At 38.2% G+C, this 23,875-nt stretch overlaps 1 protein-coding gene across 2 annotated transcripts in view; it reads right to left on the reverse strand.

Moving 5' to 3' along the window:
* The window catches only part of smurf1 (SMAD specific E3 ubiquitin protein ligase 1), a 56,257-nt gene that overhangs the window by 3,120 nt on the left and 29,262 nt on the right, over nt 1-23,875 (reverse strand). The window contains exons 2-17 of one of the 2 annotated variants that reach the window (XM_016562021.1): nt 21,788-21,826; nt 18,752-18,860; nt 18,448-18,581; nt 18,224-18,289; nt 17,436-17,511; nt 16,985-17,223; nt 16,258-16,342; nt 14,738-14,884; nt 14,215-14,416; nt 11,393-11,496; nt 11,015-11,129; nt 10,626-10,804; nt 3,968-4,105; nt 3,490-3,610; nt 2,023-2,224; nt 1,419-1,494 (exon numbers count right to left, since the gene is read on the reverse strand). In XM_016562021.1, the coding sequence (XP_016417507.1) occupies nt 1,419-1,494; nt 2,023-2,224; nt 3,490-3,610; nt 3,968-4,105; nt 10,626-10,804; nt 11,015-11,129; nt 11,393-11,496; nt 14,215-14,416; nt 14,738-14,884; nt 16,258-16,342; nt 16,985-17,223; nt 17,436-17,511; nt 18,224-18,289; nt 18,448-18,581; nt 18,752-18,860; nt 21,788-21,826 (2,032 nt within the window). Of the gene's footprint in view, nt 1-1,418; nt 1,504-2,022; nt 2,225-3,489; nt 3,611-3,967; nt 4,106-10,625; nt 10,805-11,014; nt 11,130-11,392; nt 11,497-14,214; nt 14,417-14,737; nt 14,885-16,257; nt 16,343-16,984; nt 17,224-17,435; nt 17,512-18,223; nt 18,290-18,447; nt 18,582-18,751; nt 18,861-21,787; nt 21,827-23,875 lie in introns of both variants that reach the window. The other variant, XM_016561942.1, reaches the window with a different exon arrangement.

Here is a 23,875-nt window from a genome sequence, read left to right on the forward strand (position 1 = left end):
CGATGAGCTTTGTAGAAATCGACGCGTTTCAGAAAGGCGGGGCATAGTGGAGAAACAATAATGTACATTATGTGGAAAATAATGTGTTTTTTAAACCTTAAACCGCATAAACACATTTCATTACACCAAATACACAAAATAATGTTCTTTTTAGCAACATCATATGACCCCTTTAAATATGAAACCAAACCACCAGTAGATGACGGTAAATGACAGTTTTAATGAGCAAGTCATTAGTCATTCATTCAAACGGCGGATTCATTCAAAAACGAGCAAGTGACTACTGTCTTTATGAATGGGTTACTGAATCATTGACTCACTTGATTCGTTCAAAAACGTGGATTCATTCAGTAACGAAACACCGCTGTGTTGCTCGGAGACACAAAACAGTTCTGCTGTGGCTTTGATTGAAACTTCGTCAGCGAACTTGAGCAAAAACAAGTCAATATTGTATACAATACTGTTTAACTCACAATTAAGAACTTCCACGCCGATGACATGTTTACATGCGGATGTGAGCGTAAGATGTGCCGTCAAAACGTACCGGCTGTGTTCGATTTGAAGCAGCAGCGCGCAGACCGATCGCACATCAAAGTACCACATCGGTCTACGCAAGTCGAACCGAGAAAGGGACTTTGGTCGAACACACTCCTGTCTACGAGCTTGCAATTTCTCTCTCTCTCCGCCCAGACCCCGGTCGAACACACTCCTGTCTACGAGCTTGCAATTTCTCTCTCTCTGTCTGTCCGCCCAGACCCCCCCCAAAAATCTTCGGATCTAGACAATTCACATAAATGACATATTTTGATTTCGCCGAAAAGCGACTAGTTTGCAGGTACGAGAGTGAGTGCAATAACAGTGTCCTTGCATATATTCATCTGTGTGAAGTTCAGAATTATTTTGCAGCTTAGTTTCAATAAATGATTGTTCTAGACTAGAAAGGAAAGTTTTGAGTGCTGAAGGTTACATTATGGAAGTACATACATAAGAGGGTCACAGTTAGGGGTCTGTTTTTTTTTATCTTTTAGAAAAAAGTCTCTTAAGCTCACCAAGGCGGCATTTATTTGACCCTATAAGATACTGTAAAATAGTAATATTGTGAAATATTATTACAATTTATAATAACTTAATTTTCAATTTTAGTATATTTAAAAATATGATTTATTCCTGTGGTGGTAAAGCTGAATTATCAGCATCATTACGCCAGTCTTCAGTGTCACATGATCCTTCAGAAATCATTCTGATATGCTGATTTGCTCCTCAAGAAACATTTCTTATTATTATTAATTTTGAAAACAGTCTTTTGTTTCAAAATATCAAGGAAAGTTTGATTCCTCATAACAAGACAACAGTAGAGTGTATTACATTATTTAAAAAAACATATGCTTTCAGTATCTTCGATTAAGACTAAATCTTACCATGTGTGGGCTTTGGGCAGGTTGTCTGTGTTGGCATCAATTAAATGAATAGTGAAGAGTCTTGGTCCTGCAGAACCTGTAGAACCTTACAAAGATACATTCTAGTTATCACTGTTCTCCAAATCATCACACTCAACAGAAGTGAGCATGAACACAAACTACTTTAAAAAGACAACATGAAATCACATTCACAACTAATTTTGCTTTCATACTGTTAACAGTAAATCAGAATATTCAGCAAGATGTAATGCAGGGTTGATATTTTAAACTTGATATTTTTGTTTGTACAGGGAACGTTAAACATGTTAGGCTACTGCTTTATCAATTAAAATGGATAAAGAAAAATCATTCAGATAACGAAAAAATTATTTCATAATGCGCATGTAAATGTTTTGCTTCAGAATAACATTCACTAATGAATTGTGCATAACTTTAGGGACAATTGAAACATTCTGGTTTCATGTTGCCTTTAGGGAATTTCTCACTAGGATTAAGGCCAATAAAAACTAAAAAGTGTCAGACTAGGAAGCTTAACATTGACAGGCGCAATCTGTCATCTATCAGGTGTAGTAGAGAAAGTGCACATGGCTTATCCATTAGCCACCTTGCAGTGCTTTGAAGCCTTGTAGAGGGACACGTGTGGAGCCTGTGACGAACTGTAACAGTCTGCCTCTCCTCTCCTCGTCAAACGATTCAACTGCCTGCCAGAACCACTTCACTATGTTACTGTCAGCCACACAGTGCTTCAGCCGTGTGTTGGCCTTCCAGTCGTTCAGATCGATCTTGCCCAAACCTCCGATGATCAGCTACAATGCAGAGAGAAACAAAAATTATTTTTGACCTCTTCATCACATTTACTGATAGTGAGGTGAATAGAAAAAAAATGAAGAGGGAGCAGGGAACGGCCTTTGATTGAGTAAGTTTGATAGAGATACACTACTCCTCCAGTTTGGGGGTCAGTAAAAAATTACGGCTATTTCGGTACCAAGTCGGTACAAAAAAAAATGAAAATGTTACGGTACCAGGTTTTTTTAAAGTACCGGTGGTACCGAGTACCCGGTCAACCCGGTTCTTGATGCGCTATCCGAAAGCTATCCTCTTCCAGTGTTGCAAAGTCCGCGGTTTTCCTGCGGAATTGGGCTGCTTTAACACTGTTGCCGCAGGTTGTTTTTCATGTCCGCGGGTTGAAAAACGACCCCATTAACGTGATATTTAGCCCCTGGAATGCGAATTTTACCAGTTATTGTAAAGTGTTTTTAATACTACAGTTTGCATCTATTTGATATACACTTAATATATGTAATCTTATCTAAATTTATTATAAAGGCTGAGGTTTGTTATTTCCTGAAAAGTTATATTTTAGCTGGTGTCAATGATCTTATGTTGCATTTGGTCAGACTCAGCCCATTGCTTTACTTAAGTATATTATATTTTCCTTTTACAGCTGCAGACTGAGGAAGATCCTGAAACACACCAGCAAACCCTAAAACAGACAACAGTTTACAGATGTTTTTCAGTGGCAGCAGAACTATGACTAAACTTTTGAGTGAAACTTGTTTATTTTTTTCATACTTTTATTACTTGTGGAAAAACTTGAAACAATTTTAAATAAGTATAAAGAATGGCATTGGTTTTGTACATTTAATTTTTGTTTAACGTTATTAATAAAAATGTTGTTCAATTAGCATGTTTTTGTGTTTTGCTTTGGTACCGAAATTGGTACCGAGAACCGTGGATTTTCACTGGTATTGGTACCGAATACTGAAATTTAGGTACCGTGACAACACTAATTGCGGCTTTAATTTAATGCATTCTTTCTAAAAAAGTACAGTAAAAAGACATTTATAATGTTCATTTAATGATTTCACCATTCCTAATAGCTTCTATGAGAGCAATAAGAGTATGTTTTAATAATGTCTCTGATTTCAGCTGAAAAAAAAAAATCTAATATTTGGTTGAAATGTCATATCTAGTGTTATGACTCTCCTATTCATTATATAACACAAATGTTCCATCTCCCCCCTTCTGACACTAGTCTATCCATTCAGTGTGTCTGAAATATCTGAATTACCTCAAGTTCCTTGTTGTCAAAAGGCTTGAGCAGATGCTGTGGTATGAGTTCGTTGAAGCCCTTCTGCAGGGCAAGGAATTGGGCCTCAATGCCACGCATGAATCTCCAGTTGACATACAGCCTAACGGAGACACAATCAATCATTAGAGAGCTGCAGTGGAACATGGAGATCACTAAGAGGCATCTGCACCCCACAGTCCTCCATTAACAACCTCTGATTCATTTCTATTTGGCAATGACTCGCACACAATAAAGACTCCCATAAAAATTGACATTCCACTAATATTCTTGAGCGGAAGCTTATATATCCAGGGTTCACTCAATCAAATTGACAGTGGAAAAAGCAGTGAGGTTCCTAAAACCTCTGCCAAGCCCAACTAGCCATGTGACTGCTGCCCTCTGCTGGATGACTTTCTCTGAGTGCGTGATCATGAATTTGCTGTGTCTGGTTAGCCCACATGTGTGCACCTCTTCATACCTCACATATTCTTTCTTGTTCTCCTCTGTGACCGGGATGTTCTTGCCGTTTGGTTTCAGCTCATGTTGGAGGAATTTGCCAAAAGCATTATGTTCTACGCAGAAGGTGTGGTCCAAAACAGATGTGATGTCATTCTCTCTAAAAAGACAAAAGACAAATATAGCAAAGTTATTTATATTGTTGCTTACATTCAACAGTCTACCCATTAACAACAAATAAATATGAAGCTGTTTGTTTGTCACCACTGAACCCAAAACACATCTGGACATTTCACTTTGTTTTTTTTGTCAATTTTTGGTTGTAATTCCCAATATTTACAATGGTGATTTTCATTATATTCTTATAAAAAAAATTTTTTTTTTACATTTAAATTAGCATACATTAAAAGCAGTAAATAAAATTAAATAAATAAAATAATTCCTATTAGTGCTGAGCAATGTTTACATTTTTTAATCGCAATTAATCGCATGATTGTCTGCGATTAATCGCATTATGCACAAAATTCAATAATGAATTCAAAAGTAGTGTATTGCGCACTTTTTTCCATTTAAAAGTACAGCAATATGAACAAAAGTGCAATAACAGTTTGTTTGCAAACACTTTAAACAAAAGGTATTTTTTTACCGCAGTATTCCTTTTACATAGCCTAGTAGTAGTTGAATCTTTTCTGGGAGCGTCCTAGGCTTTTTCGTGCTGATGGCCTGCACCCCAGCAGAGTCGGAGCGGAACTCCTGTTGGACAACATCTCCAGGACGCTACGCTCCATGACTAGTAAGCCAATTCTCAAATAACTGCTATGATGGCTTCTGTTCTACCCACTTAAACGATAAAAGTACTTGCCTTGTCCAATCTATAACAACTGTGTCTGTTCCCCGAATAGTAAGGTCAAAACATAAATTTAATGCAGGATCTAGAAAAAACCTGATCATGATTAAACTGAAAAAATGCTAAATAAATGAACAAAAAACATTTTTAAAGCTTGGGCTCCTAAACATTAGATCACTCTCATCCAAAGCAGTTATTGTAAATGAAATGATCAAAATAATAGTTTTGATGTACTCTGCTTGACTGAAACCTGGCTCAAACCAAATGACTATATTGGTCTAAATTAAGCTACTCCACCAAGCTACTGTTATAAAAAAGTGAAAGTGACGTGACATGTGGCCAAGTATGGTTACCCATACCAGGAATTAGTGCTCTGCATTTAACCCATCCTAAGTGCACACACACAGCAGTGAACACACACACACACGTGAACACACACCCGGAGCAGTGGGCAGCCATTTATGCTGCGGCGCCCGGGGAGCAGTTGGGGGTTCGGTGCCTTGCTCAAGGGCACCTCAGTCGTGGTACTGAAGGTGGAAGAGAGCGCTGAACATTCACTCCCCCCACCTATAATTCCTGCCGGACCTGAGACTCGAACTTGCAACCTTTCGGTTACGAGTCCGACTCTCAAACCATTAGGCCACGACCAGCATGAGCCCCGTCAGACTGGTCGTGGCGGCGGTGTTGCAACAATATATAGTGATATTCTCAATGTTCCTCAGAAAACAGGATACAGGTTTAACTCATTCAAAATACTTCTGCTTAATGTTACACTGTCACATATGCAAAAGAAATCTCTCCTATCTCTTGCTCTGGTTACTGTGTATAGACCGTCAGGTCCGTATACAGATTTCCTAAAAGAATTTGCAGATTTCCTCTCAGACATATTGGTTAATGTTGATAAAGAACTAATTGTCAGAGACTTTAACATTCATGTTGATAATATAAATGATGTGTTAGGACTTACGTTTACAGACTTAATGAACTCTAAAAGAGTCAAGCAAAACATAACCAGACCCACTCATCGTTTTAATCATACACTAGATTTAATTATATCGCATGGAATTGATCTTACTGATATAGATATAGTACCTCAAAGTGATGATGTTACTGACCACTACCTTGTATCGTGCATGCTGCGTATTACTGATATTAACTATATGGCTCCGCGTTGTCACCCAGGAAGAACTATTTTTCCAACCATTAAAGATAGATTCAGAAATAACCTCCCTGATTTATCTCAACTGCTCTCTGTACCCATAAATACACATGAACTAGATGAAATGACTAGCAATATGGGCACTATCTTCTCTAATACATTAGAAGCTGTTGCCCCCATTAAATTAAAAAAGGTTAGAGAAAAACGTACTGCACCATGGTACAACAGTAATACCCATTCTCTCAAGAAAAAAACTCGTAGTCTTGAGCGCAAATGGAGAAAAACTAACTTGGAAGTTTTTAGAATTGCGTGGAAAAACAGTATGTCCAGCTATAGACAGGCTCTAAAAGCTGCCAGGGCCGAGCATATCCACAAACTCATAGAAAATAACCAAAACAATCCAAGGTTTGTATTTAGCACAGTGGCTAGATTAACAAATAACCAAACACCACCCGATCTAAATATTCCCTCACAGTTTAATAGTAATAACTTTATGAATTTCTTCACTGATAAAATAGATAACATCAGAAATACAATAACAAATGTAGATTCTACAGCATATAATACTTCAGCTTCATTCATCGCACCAAAAGATAAACTGCAGTGCTTTACAATTATAGGACAGGAAGAGCTAAATAAACTTATCACTGCATCTAAACCAACAACATGCCTGTTAGATCCTGTACCCACTAAATTACTAAAAGAGTTGTTACCTGTAGCAGAAGAACCACTTCTCAATATTATTAACTCGTCATTGTCTTTAGGTCACGTCCCAAAACCATTCAAGCTGGCGGTTATCAAGGTTTTTATTTAGCATAGTGGCTAGATTAACAAATAATCAGACGTCACCCAAACTAAGTTAGTAGTGATGACTTTATGAATTTCTTCACTGATAAAATAGATGGCATCAGAAATACCATAACAAATGTAGAATCGACAGCGTCTAATACTTCAGCTTCATTCATTGCACCCAAAGAAAAACTGCAGTGCTTTACAACTATAGGACAGGAAGATCTAAATAAACTTATCATTGCATCTAAACCAACAACATGTGTATTAGATCCTGTACCCACTAAATTACTGAAGGAGTTGTTACCAGTAGCAGAAGAACCGCTTCTCAATACTCTTAACTCGTCGTTATCTCGTTTTCCCAAAACCATTCAAGCTGGCGGTTATTAAGCCTCTTATTAAGAAACCACAACTAGATCCTAGTGAACTGTCAAATTACAGACCCATTTCAAATCTTCTTGTTTATGTCTAAAATGTTAGAAAAAGTTGTGTCTGCTCAATTGTGCTCCTTCCTGCAAAAAAATGATCTCTATGAAGAATTTCACCCCCACCATAGCACAGAAACTGCACTTGTTAAAATTACAAATGACTTGCTTCTCGCGTCAGACTCAGGCTGTATCTCATTGCTAGTTTTCTTAGTGCTGCGTTCGACACCATAGATCATGACATACTCATAGATCGATTACAAAACTATACAGGTTAGGGGTGTGTCGGTACGAGTATCGGTACCGAACGGTTCACGGGGCAAATTCCAAATGGAAGTGATCATCCCTATCCCCTTGGAGTGGGGACTTTGGAGTGAGCAGGGCACGTGCGTGCCATTATGTAGTCATTTGGAATGCACTTGGCAAAGGGAGCGACGTAATTTCCTCATCTTCAGCTGGCATGTTCCGGTGACAATGCAGCATGGTGTCCGTCAGCAGATGTCGATGTTTTACTATCATAAATGTCTTTTTATTGTTGTTAGCATAACTGTTGCAAATAAACATACATTTTATATTTTAAAAAGTTTTTAAAATATGCTATATAATATATAAAAACTAATATATATAAAACTTCTTAAAATATAAAATGTATATTTTTTTTCTGACGGACACCGTGCTGTGTTGTCACGGGAACATGCCAGCTGAAGATAATGAGGAAATTACGTCGCTCCCTTTGCCAAGTGCATTCCAAACGACTACATAATGGCACGCACGTGCCCTGCTCACTCCAAAGTCCCCACTCCAAGGGGATAGGGATGATCACTTCCATTTGGAATTTGCCCCGTGAACCGTTCGGTACCGATACTCGTACCGGCACACCCCTAATACAGGTATTCAAGGGCAGGCTTTAAGATGGTTTAGATACTACCTTTACGATCGCTTTCACTTTGTCTATTTAAACGGGGAATCATCTCAAATAAATTCAGTAAAGTATGGAGTGCCACAAGGATCTGTCCAAGGCCCTCTGCTATTTTCAATATACATGTTGCCCCTTGATAATATTATTAGAAAATATGGGATTAGTTTACATTGTTATGCTGATGATACTCAACTATATATTTCAACAAGACCAGATGAAACTTCTAAATTATCTAAGCTAACAGAATGTGTTAAAACCAACAATTTTCTCCTATTAAATTCAGATAAGACAGAGATATTACTTATTGGACCAAAAGACAATAATTTTCTCCTATTAAATTCGGATAAGACCGAGATATTACTTATTAAACCAAAAAACAGTACACAGAATCTAATTGATTCCGATTTGCATCTAGACGGATGTACCGTTACTTCCTCTACAGTCAAAAATTTCGGTGTTATATTAGACAGCAACTTGTCTTTTGAAAATCATATTTCCCATGTTATAAAAACAGCATTCTTCCATCTTAGAAACATTGCCAAGTTATGGAACATGCTACATGTTTCTGATGCAGAAAAGCTAGTTCATGCATTCATGACCTCTAGACTGGACTATTGTAATGCACTGCTAGGTGGTTGTCCTGCATCTCCAAGCTCTCGCTGGATCCACTCCTCAGCTATCAACGAGAGGAATGTCTGTACTTCCTCAACAGACCACGAAACCATTTTTTGGTTGTTAAAAAAAGGTGTGCTCGTTCAAAACGATCCTTCACTGGCTGTGCTGATTTAAATCTAGCACATTTTTTTTTTGTGGGAGTGGGACGGGAGAGGTTTGAAAATCCACTCCCGTGTCACCCTCTAGTTCAGACACACTCTCGCTGTTTACATCTAGATTAAAGACACATTTCTTTAGCCAAGCATTCACATAATGTATCTCATAACCTTGTACTTCAGTTACATCTGATCAAATGCACATTTTCATTCTTTTGCTTGGGTTGAACACATCATTTTTTGCTTAGTTGGAACAGCAGCTACGCTAAATTTTCTCTATTACCTTCTCTGCTTCTGCCAAACTAGGAATTACACAAGCTTCAGTCTGGATCCAGCCCTTACAAAAACCTGAGATGACCGAACACCTGAGAAGAGATGATGCCAACCCCCCAGAGGACCTCAGATGATGCCAACCCTCAGACAACATACAAAACTACCAAATTTTACTATAATGGACATCAACTTGAGATAGTCACCACTGATAATCTACTACTAAATATAATGTAGAATCTTTAATTTTATGTAAAGCTGCTTTGCACCGATTTGCATCGTGAAAAGCACTATACAAAATAAACTTGAATTGATTTGAACTAGGCAATCTTAACCGCGCCCGAGCGCGTTTGACCCCCAAAACCAGGTTCATTTGACTAATGTGATCGCTCCGTGTTGCACTCGGGCGCGGTTCGTTTAGCCGGCCTTGGCTCGGTTGGAAGAGGTGGGCCAGAGCGCGGTTGGGCTCGGGCACGGTACGCATGTATTGTGAGCGCTAACCGCGCCGGAGCACGGAACTTCCGATACGTGCAGCATGATTGCATGTACATTTCTTAGCGGCAAAAGTGATACATCTGTAAAGCAATATATTGTGAGAGGGCCGTGTTACCTCATCCCAAATGACTCAAAATAATAAACCACAAAGTTAACAAAACGATGCACTCCACTGTGCTAAGCGAGAGCGCTTCTCTGCTGTCTTCACGTGCTATCGGAAACTTCCTATTTCCCACTTATGAAGTCGTGATTACGAGCTTGTTGCATTCTTTTCTGTTAAAAATAACAGTGAACAGTGGTTTGTGAATGTTGATGCTTAGCCTAAATAATTTTATCGGGAACTTTCATGTGAGTGCTGCTGCAGTCTTAGGCCCACCCCAAATGCTCTCACTGGTTGAGACGCGTGATGACACCCATCCCAAGCCAGTACTGATCAACATCCCACCCCTCCAGTGACCCATGGTTTGTCTGTATGTGTATTCAGAGCCAGTGAGCAACCGGCTTTCAAAATAATAACAATAATAATAATAAAAAAAAAAAAACAGTGTTAATGCGCGATAAAATAATTGTCCGCGTTAATGCAATAACGAGTTACCTTGCCCAGCCCTAATTCCTATATATTCTATACTTGTGTCATTACATAATTTGGATGGTTTTATTATTCTATTTTATTATTATTATTATAAAATGTGAAAAATCCTAATAACAACAAACTGGTGTAACCTTTAACTGGTGCTGTAGACATTTTTTAATTGTTATTTTATTGTAAAAAAATTGGGAAGGGGTTGCTTATTTTTGAAATCCAATTTTAGCCAGATGATAGATGTGTCACATTCAGGCTTGTGTAATTCCAAAGTCTTTACTTTAAATGTGGGACAAGCACAACAGTGGTATAGAAAAGTCTGTGAGAAATATAAGCGCTCTCTCTTGATCCTGATTTTCTTTAAGCAAAATAAATTTAATTCAACAGAAATTGATCAGTACATTTCTTATAAAATTCACTCACAGTATCCAGACGAGGCTCTTGTGCAGCTCTGGGTCCACAGTCTCAAGGTCACAAAGTTGGATGGGCTTCCCCAGGAGCTGCTTGTAGAAGGGCAAGGTGAAGCCTCCATTGATGTAGTGCCCGTGGAAAACAGCCAGACCCATAATCCGCCCAACAAAGTGGAAGTAAGACAAGTGGTCCTGAAAAAAAACAGCAGAGGGCGTGAGAGGAAGCTTAATGAGACACTGCAGCAGCAGAGAACCGCTTGGTGAACCTTTTAAAGCACACATGACGACCATATGTTGTGAGGTCCAAGAAGCACAGCCTATGCTAAATGTCTTCATAACATACTGATTTACTGGGTCTTGTTTAGAAGAGAAATCCCAAGCACAGGTCGCCGCATGACTTACAGGGTTGATGGATGAGTCTGGGTTGATCTGTAGTGTGTAGATGTTATCAGTCGAGTACTGAAACAGGCCGTAGTATGGATTCAGCATCTCATGGCAGAGGAGATACAACCATTCCCTGGAACAGGACAGGAATTCAGATAGGACTCATATCTGAGTCTTGCTGGCTGCAGTTCAGTCTAAACTCTGTGCTCAACAGGGGAACACCTGCAATATCATGAACACGATACCCTGCATGCTGATAAGCCTGGCTGAGATTCAGCCTAAACTGTTGAAATTATAAAGTCAAGTCTGGCGTATGAAAAGAGATGGGGGAATAATGAGGCACAGGGGAAATTAATTAATGAGAACCTTTCGCATGGAACAGGTTCATAATGCTACCTAGCAACTCCACCGTAATCCAGCCCCTCCTCTCCTCTGAACTTCACCATCAGCCGCTTCTTCAGGTCTTTGGGTCTCATCTTCATGATCTGTCTATAAGACTCCTATTGCACAGATAGAACAGAAATGAGACATATTTCTGAGTGAAACAATACATTTACATAAATTATGAATTAAGTTCTAAATGAAACAAATTTTAAACTAGCTTAAATTTATTTATGTTTTAACACCATATAAGCAACAAAAGCTATATTCATGACAACATTAACAGTATCATTTCAATACATCTTTTACAATAATTTAACATTTTCTTAAGCAATCACTATACAAAAACAAGTAACAACAATAGTACTGATAAAAATCATAGAATCTAGTAATTTAATCCATGGTAAAAATTCTACAATTTTTCAGGAGAGATCTTTTAAAAAATGTCTTTTAATGTATTTTCTGAGTAAAAACATTGTCTTAAACTAGCTTAAAATGTGTAAATTTAGGCTATTATGGCTATTATCAGTCAAAAAATGTTTCAAAGGAAGGTTTCAAATAGCAAGTTATTGCACTACCATTCAAAAGATTGGGGTCAATATGATATTAAAGAAATTCATACTTTTTCAACAAAGGGACATAAAAATTGTTTAAAAGTGGCAGTAAAGACAATTATAATGTTATAAAAAATGTATACATTTCAAATTAATGTTATTCTTTTGATCTTTCTATTCATTTAAAAAAATGACAAAATTGTACCACAGTTTCTACAAAAACATTAGGAAGCACAAGTGTTTTCAACATTAACGAGAAATGGATTAATAAATCAGAATATTAGAATAATATAAATAAGAATCATGTGACACTACAGACAGAAAATTCAGCTTTGCCAACACAGGAAAAAACTGCATTTAAAAAAAACACTCAAATAGAAAAGGGGGTAACACTTTAGTATTTAGAGACCAATTCTCACTATTAACTAGCTACATATTAGCATGCCTATTATTAACATATTGGCAGTTTATTAGTAATTATAAATCACATATTCTGCATGAGCATATTTTACAACCCTAATCCTACCCAATACCTAAACTTAACTACCTTACTAACTATTAATAAGCAGCAAATTAGGAGTTTGAGGCAAAAGTCATAGTTAATGGTTTGCTAATGGTGAGAATTGGACCATGAAGTGTGACTGAAAAGAGTTTTAATGCTAATAATATTTCACAATTTTATTTTTATATCAATTTTATATATATATATTTTTTGGGGATAAAAGATTACAACCCATTTTCTTTTCTTTGGAATAATGTGCACTGATGAGTCATGCACAGGAATACCAGTGACGTGTATTAAAGTACAAAATAAAAAAATAATAGACTTGCTCTCCTAAAATGATCTCAGTCTCATATTGCTGTGACCAAAAACTGCAGCATTACTTAAGATACTGATAATGGCATCCTACTGTTGGAAACCAAACAGCAAGCATCAGTGTAGAGCCCTGCATTTCAGCCCGGGCCCGACGGGCCCCGACTTTTTTAAGCCCCTCGGGCCGGGCTTCAGGCCAATTTTCACATCATTGTTCAAACGCGGGCCGGGCCGGGCCTCGGGCCTGTTTTAGGCTTCTCCTTATTTTTTATATTTTAGACATCCATCAATTAGTGATGAAAAAATTGCCTCACAAGACCGTGCTACCGCGACTGTCAAGAGCGGCTCGACGGTGTTTAGTGTCCTGCAGCAGCAGTATGTATGGTGCGTGCCATCAGCGCAGCTGAACAGTTCTGCGTTCAAATGCAAGCAATAGGCTTAAGCTTGCCGCAAAGCACCGGCAAAAGTAATTACCATAAATGTGACATGGGGAAATAGTAAGGAGATATTTTTGATTTGTTTTATTTCGTGAAGTAGTAATTTAAAGCTTTCTATATATACAGTGGGTACGGAAAGTATTCAGACCCCCTTAAATTTTTCACTCTTTGTTATATTGCAGCCATTTGCTAAAATCATTTAAGTTAATTTTTTTTCCTCATTAATGTACACACAGCACCCCATATTGACATTTATGAGCAAAAATGACGGCGTATCCACTGAAAAAGATGCAAGTGATCGCGCTGGCGCCACCATGTCCTGCAAAGCACGCTTTAGCTTCCACTCTCCGCACAAACTATTGGATATAGCGCACATTTATCTAGGTTTAACGTTTAAACATTGTTATATGCTTGAACTGTTTTATATCTATAGATTTTATTTTAGGCAAGTCGTGATGATTTGAGAAGGCTAAATCAGGGGTGGGCAAACTTGGCCCTTCCAGGACACTTTCCTTCAGAGTTTAGCTCCAACCCTAATCAAACACACCTGAACCAGCTAATTATTGTCTTCAAGACTACTAGAAGGCTACAGGCAGGTGAGATTTACCAGGGTTGGATCAAATCTCTGCAGGAAAGTGGCCTGGAAGGACCAAGTTTGCCCATCACCGGGCTAAATTGATCAAACATAGGCTCACTGTCTGCCGCTGGCCGCTTGGTCGTTACTTTAAAAAAACAAAAACTTATATTTAACTATAAAACTGAACTATTTAAATAGCTGAAACAGTAGTATAAGCTGTTTTGGGAAAAGGTGAAAAAAAGACGCGCTCGGGTCGGTAATTCTGATAAGCTGTCGAACACGGGCCGGGCTAGGGCCTAAATTTGAGGCCCGTGCAGGGCTCTACATCAGTGTGCAAACCTAATCGTGATGCATCCCTAGTCACTTCCAATGACAAAAACAGTTCCACAGTGCTGTTAGAACTAAATTATGCATGCACTACATGACTGGCATTATTCAGCTGTGACTGCGAGTACCTCAAAGATCTCCTCGCGGGACACTTCTATGCGGCAGTGGCCGGCTTGAGGCTGCTGCAGGGAGAGCTCATGGCGGAGAACTTTGAGTTTCTGGACCAGATCTCTCTCGTAGCGCACCGGTAACTCGCCATCACCTTCCTCCATGCCAACTTCTATCTGTACGGGCAGAGCCTGGCTCGACTCCTTCACCTGAGAGTGTTGGCTGCTCATCACATGCAAAACACACACATATGTCACATGTGTACCAATACATCCAAACACTGATAGCAGTTTATCAAGCCACTGGACCATGAAATTTTTATGCATCATTTGGGTTACACTCCCACTAGGGACGATTAGGAATTAAATAAATGTTAAGAATTAATTTAATAAACCCTTAAACGAGCAAGCAATTATCAATACTAGCGACTTTAATTACACAAGGATGATTTATTCATTGTGGTGAATAATTAACAGGATCATTTAAGAGCTGGGATGAGTAATCAGATGTTATGGAGCAGAGCCGATGTGAAAGATGTTTTACCTCATGATGTGGTGTAACCTGGGGTCGGTGAATTGCGTGGTTCTATTATTGTGGTCGACAAAATAAATTCGTCCTGACACAGTGCTCCTGATCTCCCAGCCGGGCGGCAGAGGGCCCAGCTCCTCACAACTCACGCTGTTCAAATCCCTGAAGGAGCAAGCGCACCCATCACACCTGGTGCTAAACACATATAATGGTGCCCCAAAACTTTTTTTTCTCCATCCACCAGCCACAATGGCAGGTGAGTGCCCTATTTTGATAGACATTCAGATTTTACTAACCATTTATATTTTTGTTAATTTCAAAAGAGTGGGTAAGAGTTTTTAATGTTTGAAATGAAATCTCTTATGCTTAATATTATGAAATATTGCTACATTTTAAAATGAATGTTTTTATATTAATATATTTTCAAATGTAATTTATTCATGTGGTGGCAAAGCTGAATTTTCAGCAGCCATTACTTCAGTCTACAGTGTCACATGATCCTTAAGAAATCATTAAGAAACATCTCTTACTATTATCAATATTTAGGATTCTTTGAAAGGTCTAAAGAACAGCATTTTTTTGAAATAGAAATCTTTTGTAGCATAAATGACTTTACTGTCACATTTGATCAATTTAATGCCGAATAAAAGTATTAATTTATTTTTTAAAAAGTCAATTTTCTCCATGCAAGTAGAGCTAGTATTTATTTCCCAAATTAAAAAAAAGCTGCCCAGGAGCATTACAAAGACATCCACCAAGTGGACCGAGACTTGCCTTAAAGAGATGTTGGCGAAGCAGAAGATGAAAACAAATGGTGAACTTCAAAACATGCTCACATGTGTGTGTTGAATATACAAGCATGCTATTTGACCAATTTAAGAGGTCACATGCAATAGTGACTGTTAAGTAGGGTTGGGTATCGTTTGAATTTTATCGATTCCGATTCCGGTTCCGATTCTGCTTATCGATTCCTAATTCCGATTCCAATAAGATAAAAAAATCCATTAAACAAATTTTAAGTCAAATATTTAGATGTCCAACATATTTAATCTGTTTTATGTCTATGGTTTTATCAAAAAATACCACAGAAAAAAACAACTAGACTAATATAAATTTCAAACATTAAATTGTTAAAGACAAGTAAACAAATTAATGTTAAGTGGAATCGAAATGGAAATCTGGAACCGGTTCTCGATACCCAACCCTACTGTTAAGGCAAAACAACCTGCCACTGCACAAAAAGTGTCTACATTTAGCTGGTGGCATGTGTTGATTTCCCACCCTGCTCTTCTCACTAATAGGCTTCTTTTCGCGTCCCTTTCCTCATGCTTCTGAGGTCATTATTATGATGATGAGCAAATTATTAAGCTTCACAATGTCAACAGTAGCAGCTATTAAGTGAGATTGCTGGATATCAAGTTAGCTGATTGTGGACATTAAAGAGCTACGATTAGAGTGATATCACAAAAGCAGCGAGGAGCAATCAAACTGTGGCAATCGTTATTTCAGCAAAGGCGGGTGGTGATTAAACCTACCGGGGTATTCTGGGATCATGCCAGGTGCTCACGCCAGTCTGTGTGTGCAGAAAATAGACTTGGCCCTGCACGGTGGTTCTTTGCTCTGCATTAGAAAAGAGAACAGACACGTCATGAGTGAATGAGCCACAGCTAACCCAGATGCCAGTTTACACGTAACCTGAACGAGCGCCAGGGCTACTGCAACAGGATGCTGAGCTTCCAGTTCTCAGACGGCACACAGCTAGTGTGGCATGTCTAGTCTGAGATTTAATTACACTGGCGCCATCCACTGGTTATGGTAGAGGACTCGACCACAACACCAACAGGGTCAGGCACGGTTACACTCCAATGAGGGGCTTTACCACAGCTGATCCACCTGTGTAATGCGGGCTGTAGTGCCAGAGTGAATAGACTCCTTTCAGAGCTCAGTCTCTCCAGTTCAATGCACTTTAGTAGCCTCTACCCTGATCGCTAAGCTGTATTAGTCTCAATGGACTCTAGCAGTACTGTGGGTAAGAGATCAGGTATACGCACTGGGGATGTGCAAAACGACATAGTACTATAATAACGACACCAGGCAATTTGAAGTGTGCTGAAAAAAGTGAATTTGTTATAAAAGCAGTGCTCTGATGGCAGTACCAGTTTTGTGTTTTAAAGCACAGATACAAAATAATAAGCTAAAACAATCAGATTGGGTAAATTTTTACTAATCGACCATTGACCTATTTCTAACGTTCTATCTTACCATAGCCCTCAGGGAGGTCAGGGGATTGGGGTCCGTGTGGTCTGTTTTGGGGGGTGTGTGCATGCCCTCTGGAATCTTGGTTTCTGATGCGTTGTGCTTGGAGCCGTTGCTCCTGATTGGGCGACTCGAGTGCACGGCAGTTGCCTCCACCAGCGGCTCCTGTAGGATCTGTGTATGGCATGGGCTCCTCCATGAAGCAGCTGAGAGGCCGCCCGGGCCCCGAGTCTTCAAAGACAGGCCTGAAACATACACATACAGAGCAGTTGTTAAAACACATACAGCCACACAAACATTTCAATGGGTCTTGGTATTGATGATCAAAACAGTGATGAACTGTGAAACTAACAGATCTTTAGGAAGCTCAAATAAAGTGCTTTATCTGGGCATGTAGCCAGTCCGTGCTTAAAAAAAAAAAAAAAAAAGCATCCTCTAAGACAAAAAGTTGACTCACCCTTCATTCTCTACCAGTCCTCTACAGTCGACCACAGGCCCTCCACTGCCAATTCTGTCTCTGGTCTGCAGACTCACTACAAAAATAAAGAAAATGGTTAAAGAAAATTCATTTAGTTCGAAGACTCTTCATTTAGTCAAATACTGATTCAGCAATTTAAATTTTCATTAGTTTGATAGTAGACATTTGAATTTAGATACATCAATGACAAGAAAATTACAAAATAAAACAAACAAATAATGCTTTTCTCTGAACTAACTTCACTTTAGTGAGCCCAATTTCATCTTAAAGCAGCACTATGTAACTTTTTCTGTGTTAAAAATTTGCAAAATGTATATAATGAGCGAGAACATCATGAATTCATCTTCCAAAGCCAAAAGTTACATAGTGCTGCTTTAAATGTTTTGAATGAAAAAACTCCACTTGTGTTATCAAGTGGACTTGTATCACTTGTGTTCTTTAAAATAAACAGAAAATAAACTATCATTAGTTTGATAGCTGACATTTGAATTTAGACACTTCAATGTCACAAGAAAATTACAAAATAAAACAAACAAATAATGCTTTTCTCTGGACTAACTTCACTTTAATGAGTCAAATTTCATCTTAAATGTTTTGAATGAAAAAACTCCACTTGTGTTATCTTTCTTTAAAATAAACACTACATTTTTGTTATCTAGTGCAAATACATACTTATTTTAAAAGTGTCGCCAAAGTGGCTAAATACATTGGGCCCACTGTATCTGAAAAATTCTGTACAAGTTCTACCTGCAGTGTTTAATACGTACCAACGATTTGTCCACGGACAGCATCACTGTCAGATGGGTTCAACTTGCATAAGTCTAAACGCTGGTCTGATGGTGAGATAAATGACAAGATGTAATTAAACTAGGCCATCAAACTTTTATAGACTACAGATATACAGCTTAACACAAATTTAATGAAGACATGTAACGACTGTGATATGGCACAATGAAGAGATCACGGCAGGCTATAAAAGTATCACACTCACAGCCGGTGTCTTTTAGTCTGCTGATGGCGTTGGACAGGAGCCGCACACAGCCTAAGAAACCCGCACCCTGCTTCTTATGGATCTTCTTGTGGTTCCATACGCTAATGGTGATGGAATCAGTCTTCCCAATATACCTGCGGAAAGACTCTCTTTAGCAATTTCCTCCTTTTAAAATCTCTAGCTAATATTGTTTCCATCATTTTAAAGATAAACTAAATGAACAAAACTACACAACATCATGAATACTACTGAGAACAGAAAATAAAATTTAGCCGTCAGTAACTTTATAGAGGAATTTGCTCACAGGTCGTAATGCTGATTCCACTTGGGGTCCAATGTGCTTTTGACCGTGTCTGTAGAGTGGCATTGACCCGAGCCATCCACCACCACTTTGGCGAAAGGATCAGGCAACCCTGCAGCAGAACGACAGTGTGGCAGGAAGACAAATAAACAACAGAGGACAAACTCAGCTGTCACACACTGTCCTCACACTGCCCTTTGAAAAAAAACTGTTACTTACAATCTGGACAGCTAAGCAGCTTCCACAATGACAGCTGCAAAAATGTAGATAGACTGCAAATATTTGGATGGCTTTACAGATCCCCAGACCAAAAAGAATGACCATGGAGCAACTGACTTTCAGTTTCCAAATTACAGAATCGCTTACACAAAGTCTCTGAAAGTCATTTTACATGCACTTTTTTTTAGTTATAGGCCTATACACTAGGATGTGTTACTAGTTTTTTATTTTAAATTTGTGTTCCACCTTGATTCTGTCAATCTAGTGATCCTGACTGTATTTGTGACACATAAATATCACTGTTCTGTAAAGGCTGAACAGATTTTTAAAACACTAGACATCATACAAAACATACTTGCATAGAAACGTGCCTCATGACAAACAAAAATAATGCGTTCTAAAATAGACTTAAAATATTAAGCATATTTGACATCATCTGACTGGATGAAAAAAAAGTGCTCCTTATAAATATCGTGATTTATCTGTAAAATCTGTCAGCTCCGAATGGCCAATATCTGTAGACTGGCTCTGACTTTTGGCAACTTGTATCAAATCCTCAAGACTGCAAATCAGGGCAAAAATCTGGGCAAAAGGTGTGTAGCATATTCCAATTTTACAGTCAAATTTTGCTTTATGGTTCCAACGTGTCACTGACCTTACACATTCACACCCAAGCAAAGTTCACTCTTAAAAATGATTCCTCTTAAAAATGATTCCCCCTTACAATTGGTTGGCATAGTGTACTGTTAAAGGGGTCATATGATGCTATTTTAAAGATCATTATTTTGGTGTATTTGGTATAACAGAATATGTTGACATGCTTTAATGTTCAAAAAACACATTATTTTTCAAATACTGTACATTATTGTAGGTCCTCTATGCCCCGCCTCTCTCACACACGTCGTTTTCAACAAAGCCCCCTCCTTTGACAAGCGCAGTCTGCTCTGATTGGCCAGCTGACCCAGTGCATTGTGATTGGCCGAACACCACAAGCACGCGTCGGAAATGTAACGCCCCTTACCATAATAGCAAGCTTCATCTTTCAAAATAAATGTAAAGACAGTTAATTTCGGAAGGCCAAATAAAGTGCTTTTGCTTTCGCACTGAAACACAGCGTCTCCCTGACATGGCTGCATCAACACTACTGCTGTTCCTGAAACCACGCCTTCTTTCTTTGCGTGCACATTTGGGCGGCATTATGCTAATATTTCCACATAGTGACGTAGATATGTAGGGGCGTGTTAGAACGAGCCATTTTAGGTAGGCGTATTTTTGTAACATATTTTAATGTTTATTAGTCAGCTGATAGATTATTTAACTCATAAGAATGAGACTGATTCATTAAGGTGTTAATTTCATTAAAAAAAAAAACAGTAATTTGCTCGAGAATCAGACATCATGGGTTAGATGAAATCAGATAAGAGTGCATTTCAAAGTTTTCCAGTCTGTCACCAACATTAATCAGATTTTAAATTACTGTCATAAATGTTTATTTTTGTGTCACATTTGCAATCATTTTATGTGCAGTCTGCAGTCCTGTATTATGTTGTTTAGTCATAGACTTGGCAATGCTTTTTGCTCAGTGTTATTGAAAGGACAGTCTCATGCTCTGTGGACCGTTCATTCGGCGGCACGAAGCAATGAAGAGCAATTCCACTGAAAGCATTTCAGTGAGTGGGAAAAATGACTACTGAAATATACATGCTGCATCTGTTGTAAGGCATTAATGCTAATAATTTAATGCATAATTATCAGGGACAACTGGTCTCGTTTTGCCCGTCTTTGTCATACATTCTCATGTGGCCTTTTGTTATACGAGAAGCATAATGGACATGGCACAGAAACAAGATCTATGAATGACGCACACCAGGCATTTGAATAATATGTGGGACACACACACTGACGAGGCCAGTGGGGCAAACAAGCCTATCAATCAGAACAGCTGGGATGGAGAGCCTAGACTGCAGAACAGTGAAGTGTGCTCAATGCTGTAGTGGGTGGAATCTGATGAGGAGCCACTGAATGAGGATGTGAATCCCCCCAGTGATAAAAGCAGCCAGTGGGTGGCTCTGAACAACTCAGAGGAGAGAGGCACTAATGTTCCAGAATCACAAATGGTTCATACAGCCATTTCTGAGGGGGATTTAAAGTCGATTTATAGTTTAAGTGATATTTCAAACTCTTTTAACTTTTTGTGAAACACAAAAGGTGAACTTGAAGAATATCCTTGCAACTTACAATCAAACTGAAAGTGAATGAGGAGTGTTATCAAACTCCAAAATAAAACAAACCGAAAGTATTACTGAAATGTTTCATACAACACATGCGCTAAATTTCCAGGTTTCCGAAATCATTTGATAGCTTTGTCCTTCCACCCAAACTCACCTTGGCGCATTTATGAAAGTTAAAGAGAGAAGAAGTGATGTCCAATTTGTGAACTGAACATTTCAATGGTTGATCCAATTTGCAAAATTGGTCTAAATGATTTTCAAGCAGTTAGTGCACTGCTGTATCTGGAAATTACGACTTCAATTTTAGACTTTTACTTTGACAAAGTTATCAGACTGACTTCAGAAGACTTTGAAAATAGTGCACAATTAACATGGACTACTGCTATCATACATTTATGGCGCGTTTTTGAAGCTTGAATGCCCAATTTATTGTAATTGCATGGAAAAGAGCAACAAGCACATTATTCAAATTTTTGTTTTTTTGTTTGGAGTGACATGAAGGACAGTAAATAGCTAAATTTAAATTTTGGGGTGAACTTTAAGGTACACAAAGGATTGTGAAAAAGGTGTTGAAATAAGGTATACTTACGAAAGAAGTCTTTCTTTGCCAGATTCTTGGCACATAATACTGAAAGAGAAAGAAGAAAATCATTATCAGCCCAAATCATTCAATAAATCAACAGATGGAAAGTCAAAATAAATTAAATAAATCAAAAAACTGGAAAGTCTGATGCATTTAAAAGCTTTGCTGCAGATTAGTGCTGGGCGGTATGACCAAAAATTTATATCACGGTATTTTTCAAAATTATACCGGTTTCACGGTACAAGACGGTATTTTTTTTTTCATGCATGACCGAGTGTTAACCATATTTTCTACTGATTGAGAGAGGAAATACTGATGTGAGCGTGACTGAAAACAGCATTCATCTGCAGAGACGGCTTTAAAGACAGAACTGGGCCTCATGCACTAACTAAGGCGGCCTTTCCACTGCACACGACATTCGGACACGACTGTCGGAATTCGCCCCCTAGTGGCAGTCGCACGGAAATTTCATTATGATCGTACACGGCAACATGGGAGAGAAGCTTATCCTCGCGGTCTCAGAAAACCCCATTCTGTATGATACTTCTCTAGAATCATACAGAGACTTTAATAGGAAAAATGAGGCTTGGAAGAGAGTTAGCGAGATTGTCGGTTTGTCAGGTGTGTTTTGTTTGCCATGTATAACAATAAACAGCTATGCATATAGGACAAATGACCGCCAATAATTTTGGAGGGAAAATAAAGACAACATTAAAAATAATAAAATATAAAATTAAATGAATAATTTATTATTCACCAATAATCATGCATTTTTAAAATGTTTTAAAACAAAGTAAAAAGTGATAAACAAAAATAATTATAATTCTCAACTTGCACACACTGATTTGATTGGACAACTTTGGAATACATCACATCCGGTCGGCGTGTCGCATACGGTGTAGTCGCTCAAGTTCAAATATTTGAACGCATCCGAAGCTCAAATCGGATCCGAAAATTCCGCATTCGCAGATGGTCGGCACCCCACGCAGCCCCTGTACGACTCTCCATTGGAAATGAATGACTTCCTGTCCAATGGCTGTCGTTTGTCGTGTGCAGTGGAAAGGCGGCTTAACTGACATGATCAGGATGCCTTTCCTCTAGTCCCCCAAAAGGGGCCACTGGGGCCGTCCAAGCACAGCCTGCACAGAATAAATCAGACAGACTTCCTCTCAAAGCTGTTAGTCAGCACCCCAAATCCACAGCTTTTCCCTGGATATGTAAAGCTTAAAGGGTTAGTTCACCCAAAAATGAAAATTAGCCCATAAATTACTCTCCCTCAAGTCATACTAGGTGTAGAGCTGCCACTAACGACTATTTTTATTTCGATTAATCTATCGACTAATTGATTAATCGATTAATCTAAACGATTGATTTCCTGCACAAAAAATTACAATTTTAAAGGACATTTTATTAACCTTGCAACTTTGCCATTCAGTAGTGTACCATAAAAAAGTATAAATGTAAACAAGCCATTGACGAAATGTAAAAATGTAAACAAACCTAATAAAAATGAAATAAAAAGAAAATAATTACAAAAGTCTGAGAAAATCAGCATGTTCTTAATGTCAATATATCCACATGTTCTGGGCTTCTGTTCATTACAGCTGTGAGAGCAACTACAAAGGGGAAAAAAAATCTGTTTAAATTAACCCCAACAGTTGGGTTTTCACATTAAATAAATGCAATGTTTAGAATCCACTAGAACAAAGTATTACAATTTTATTATTAAAAGTTATTATTAAACATTTTAAGTATTAAAAGTACTCTTAGAAATGTGTAAACAACAGATTTAAACAGACATCTCCAGCATGATGAAAAAAATGGGCTTCAGTGAAACTCCAAATGAAATCATCCAAATTTCTATGAAATCCTTTTTTAAAGCAAAAGTAAAGTGCAACAGAGAGTGCAAGAAGCAAGTGCAAGTATCTCATAGTCCAAATCACTGAAATCAAAGTTCAGTAGTAAGAATGACAACATGTCCACGTGTTCTGGTCTACTAATAATAAAATATAATTAATAATTAATTTTTATGGTAATAAAAATAGATGTAGGCTAAGTGAACAATAGCCTTTAAATTTACTTAAAATACATATA

Source organism: Sinocyclocheilus rhinocerous, unplaced genomic scaffold (assembly GCF_001515625.1).
Source record: "Sinocyclocheilus rhinocerous isolate Xijiao unplaced genomic scaffold, SAMN03320098_v1.1 scaffold3266, whole genome shotgun sequence".
Lineage (NCBI taxonomy): Eukaryota > Metazoa > Chordata > Actinopteri > Cypriniformes > Cyprinidae > Sinocyclocheilus > Sinocyclocheilus rhinocerous.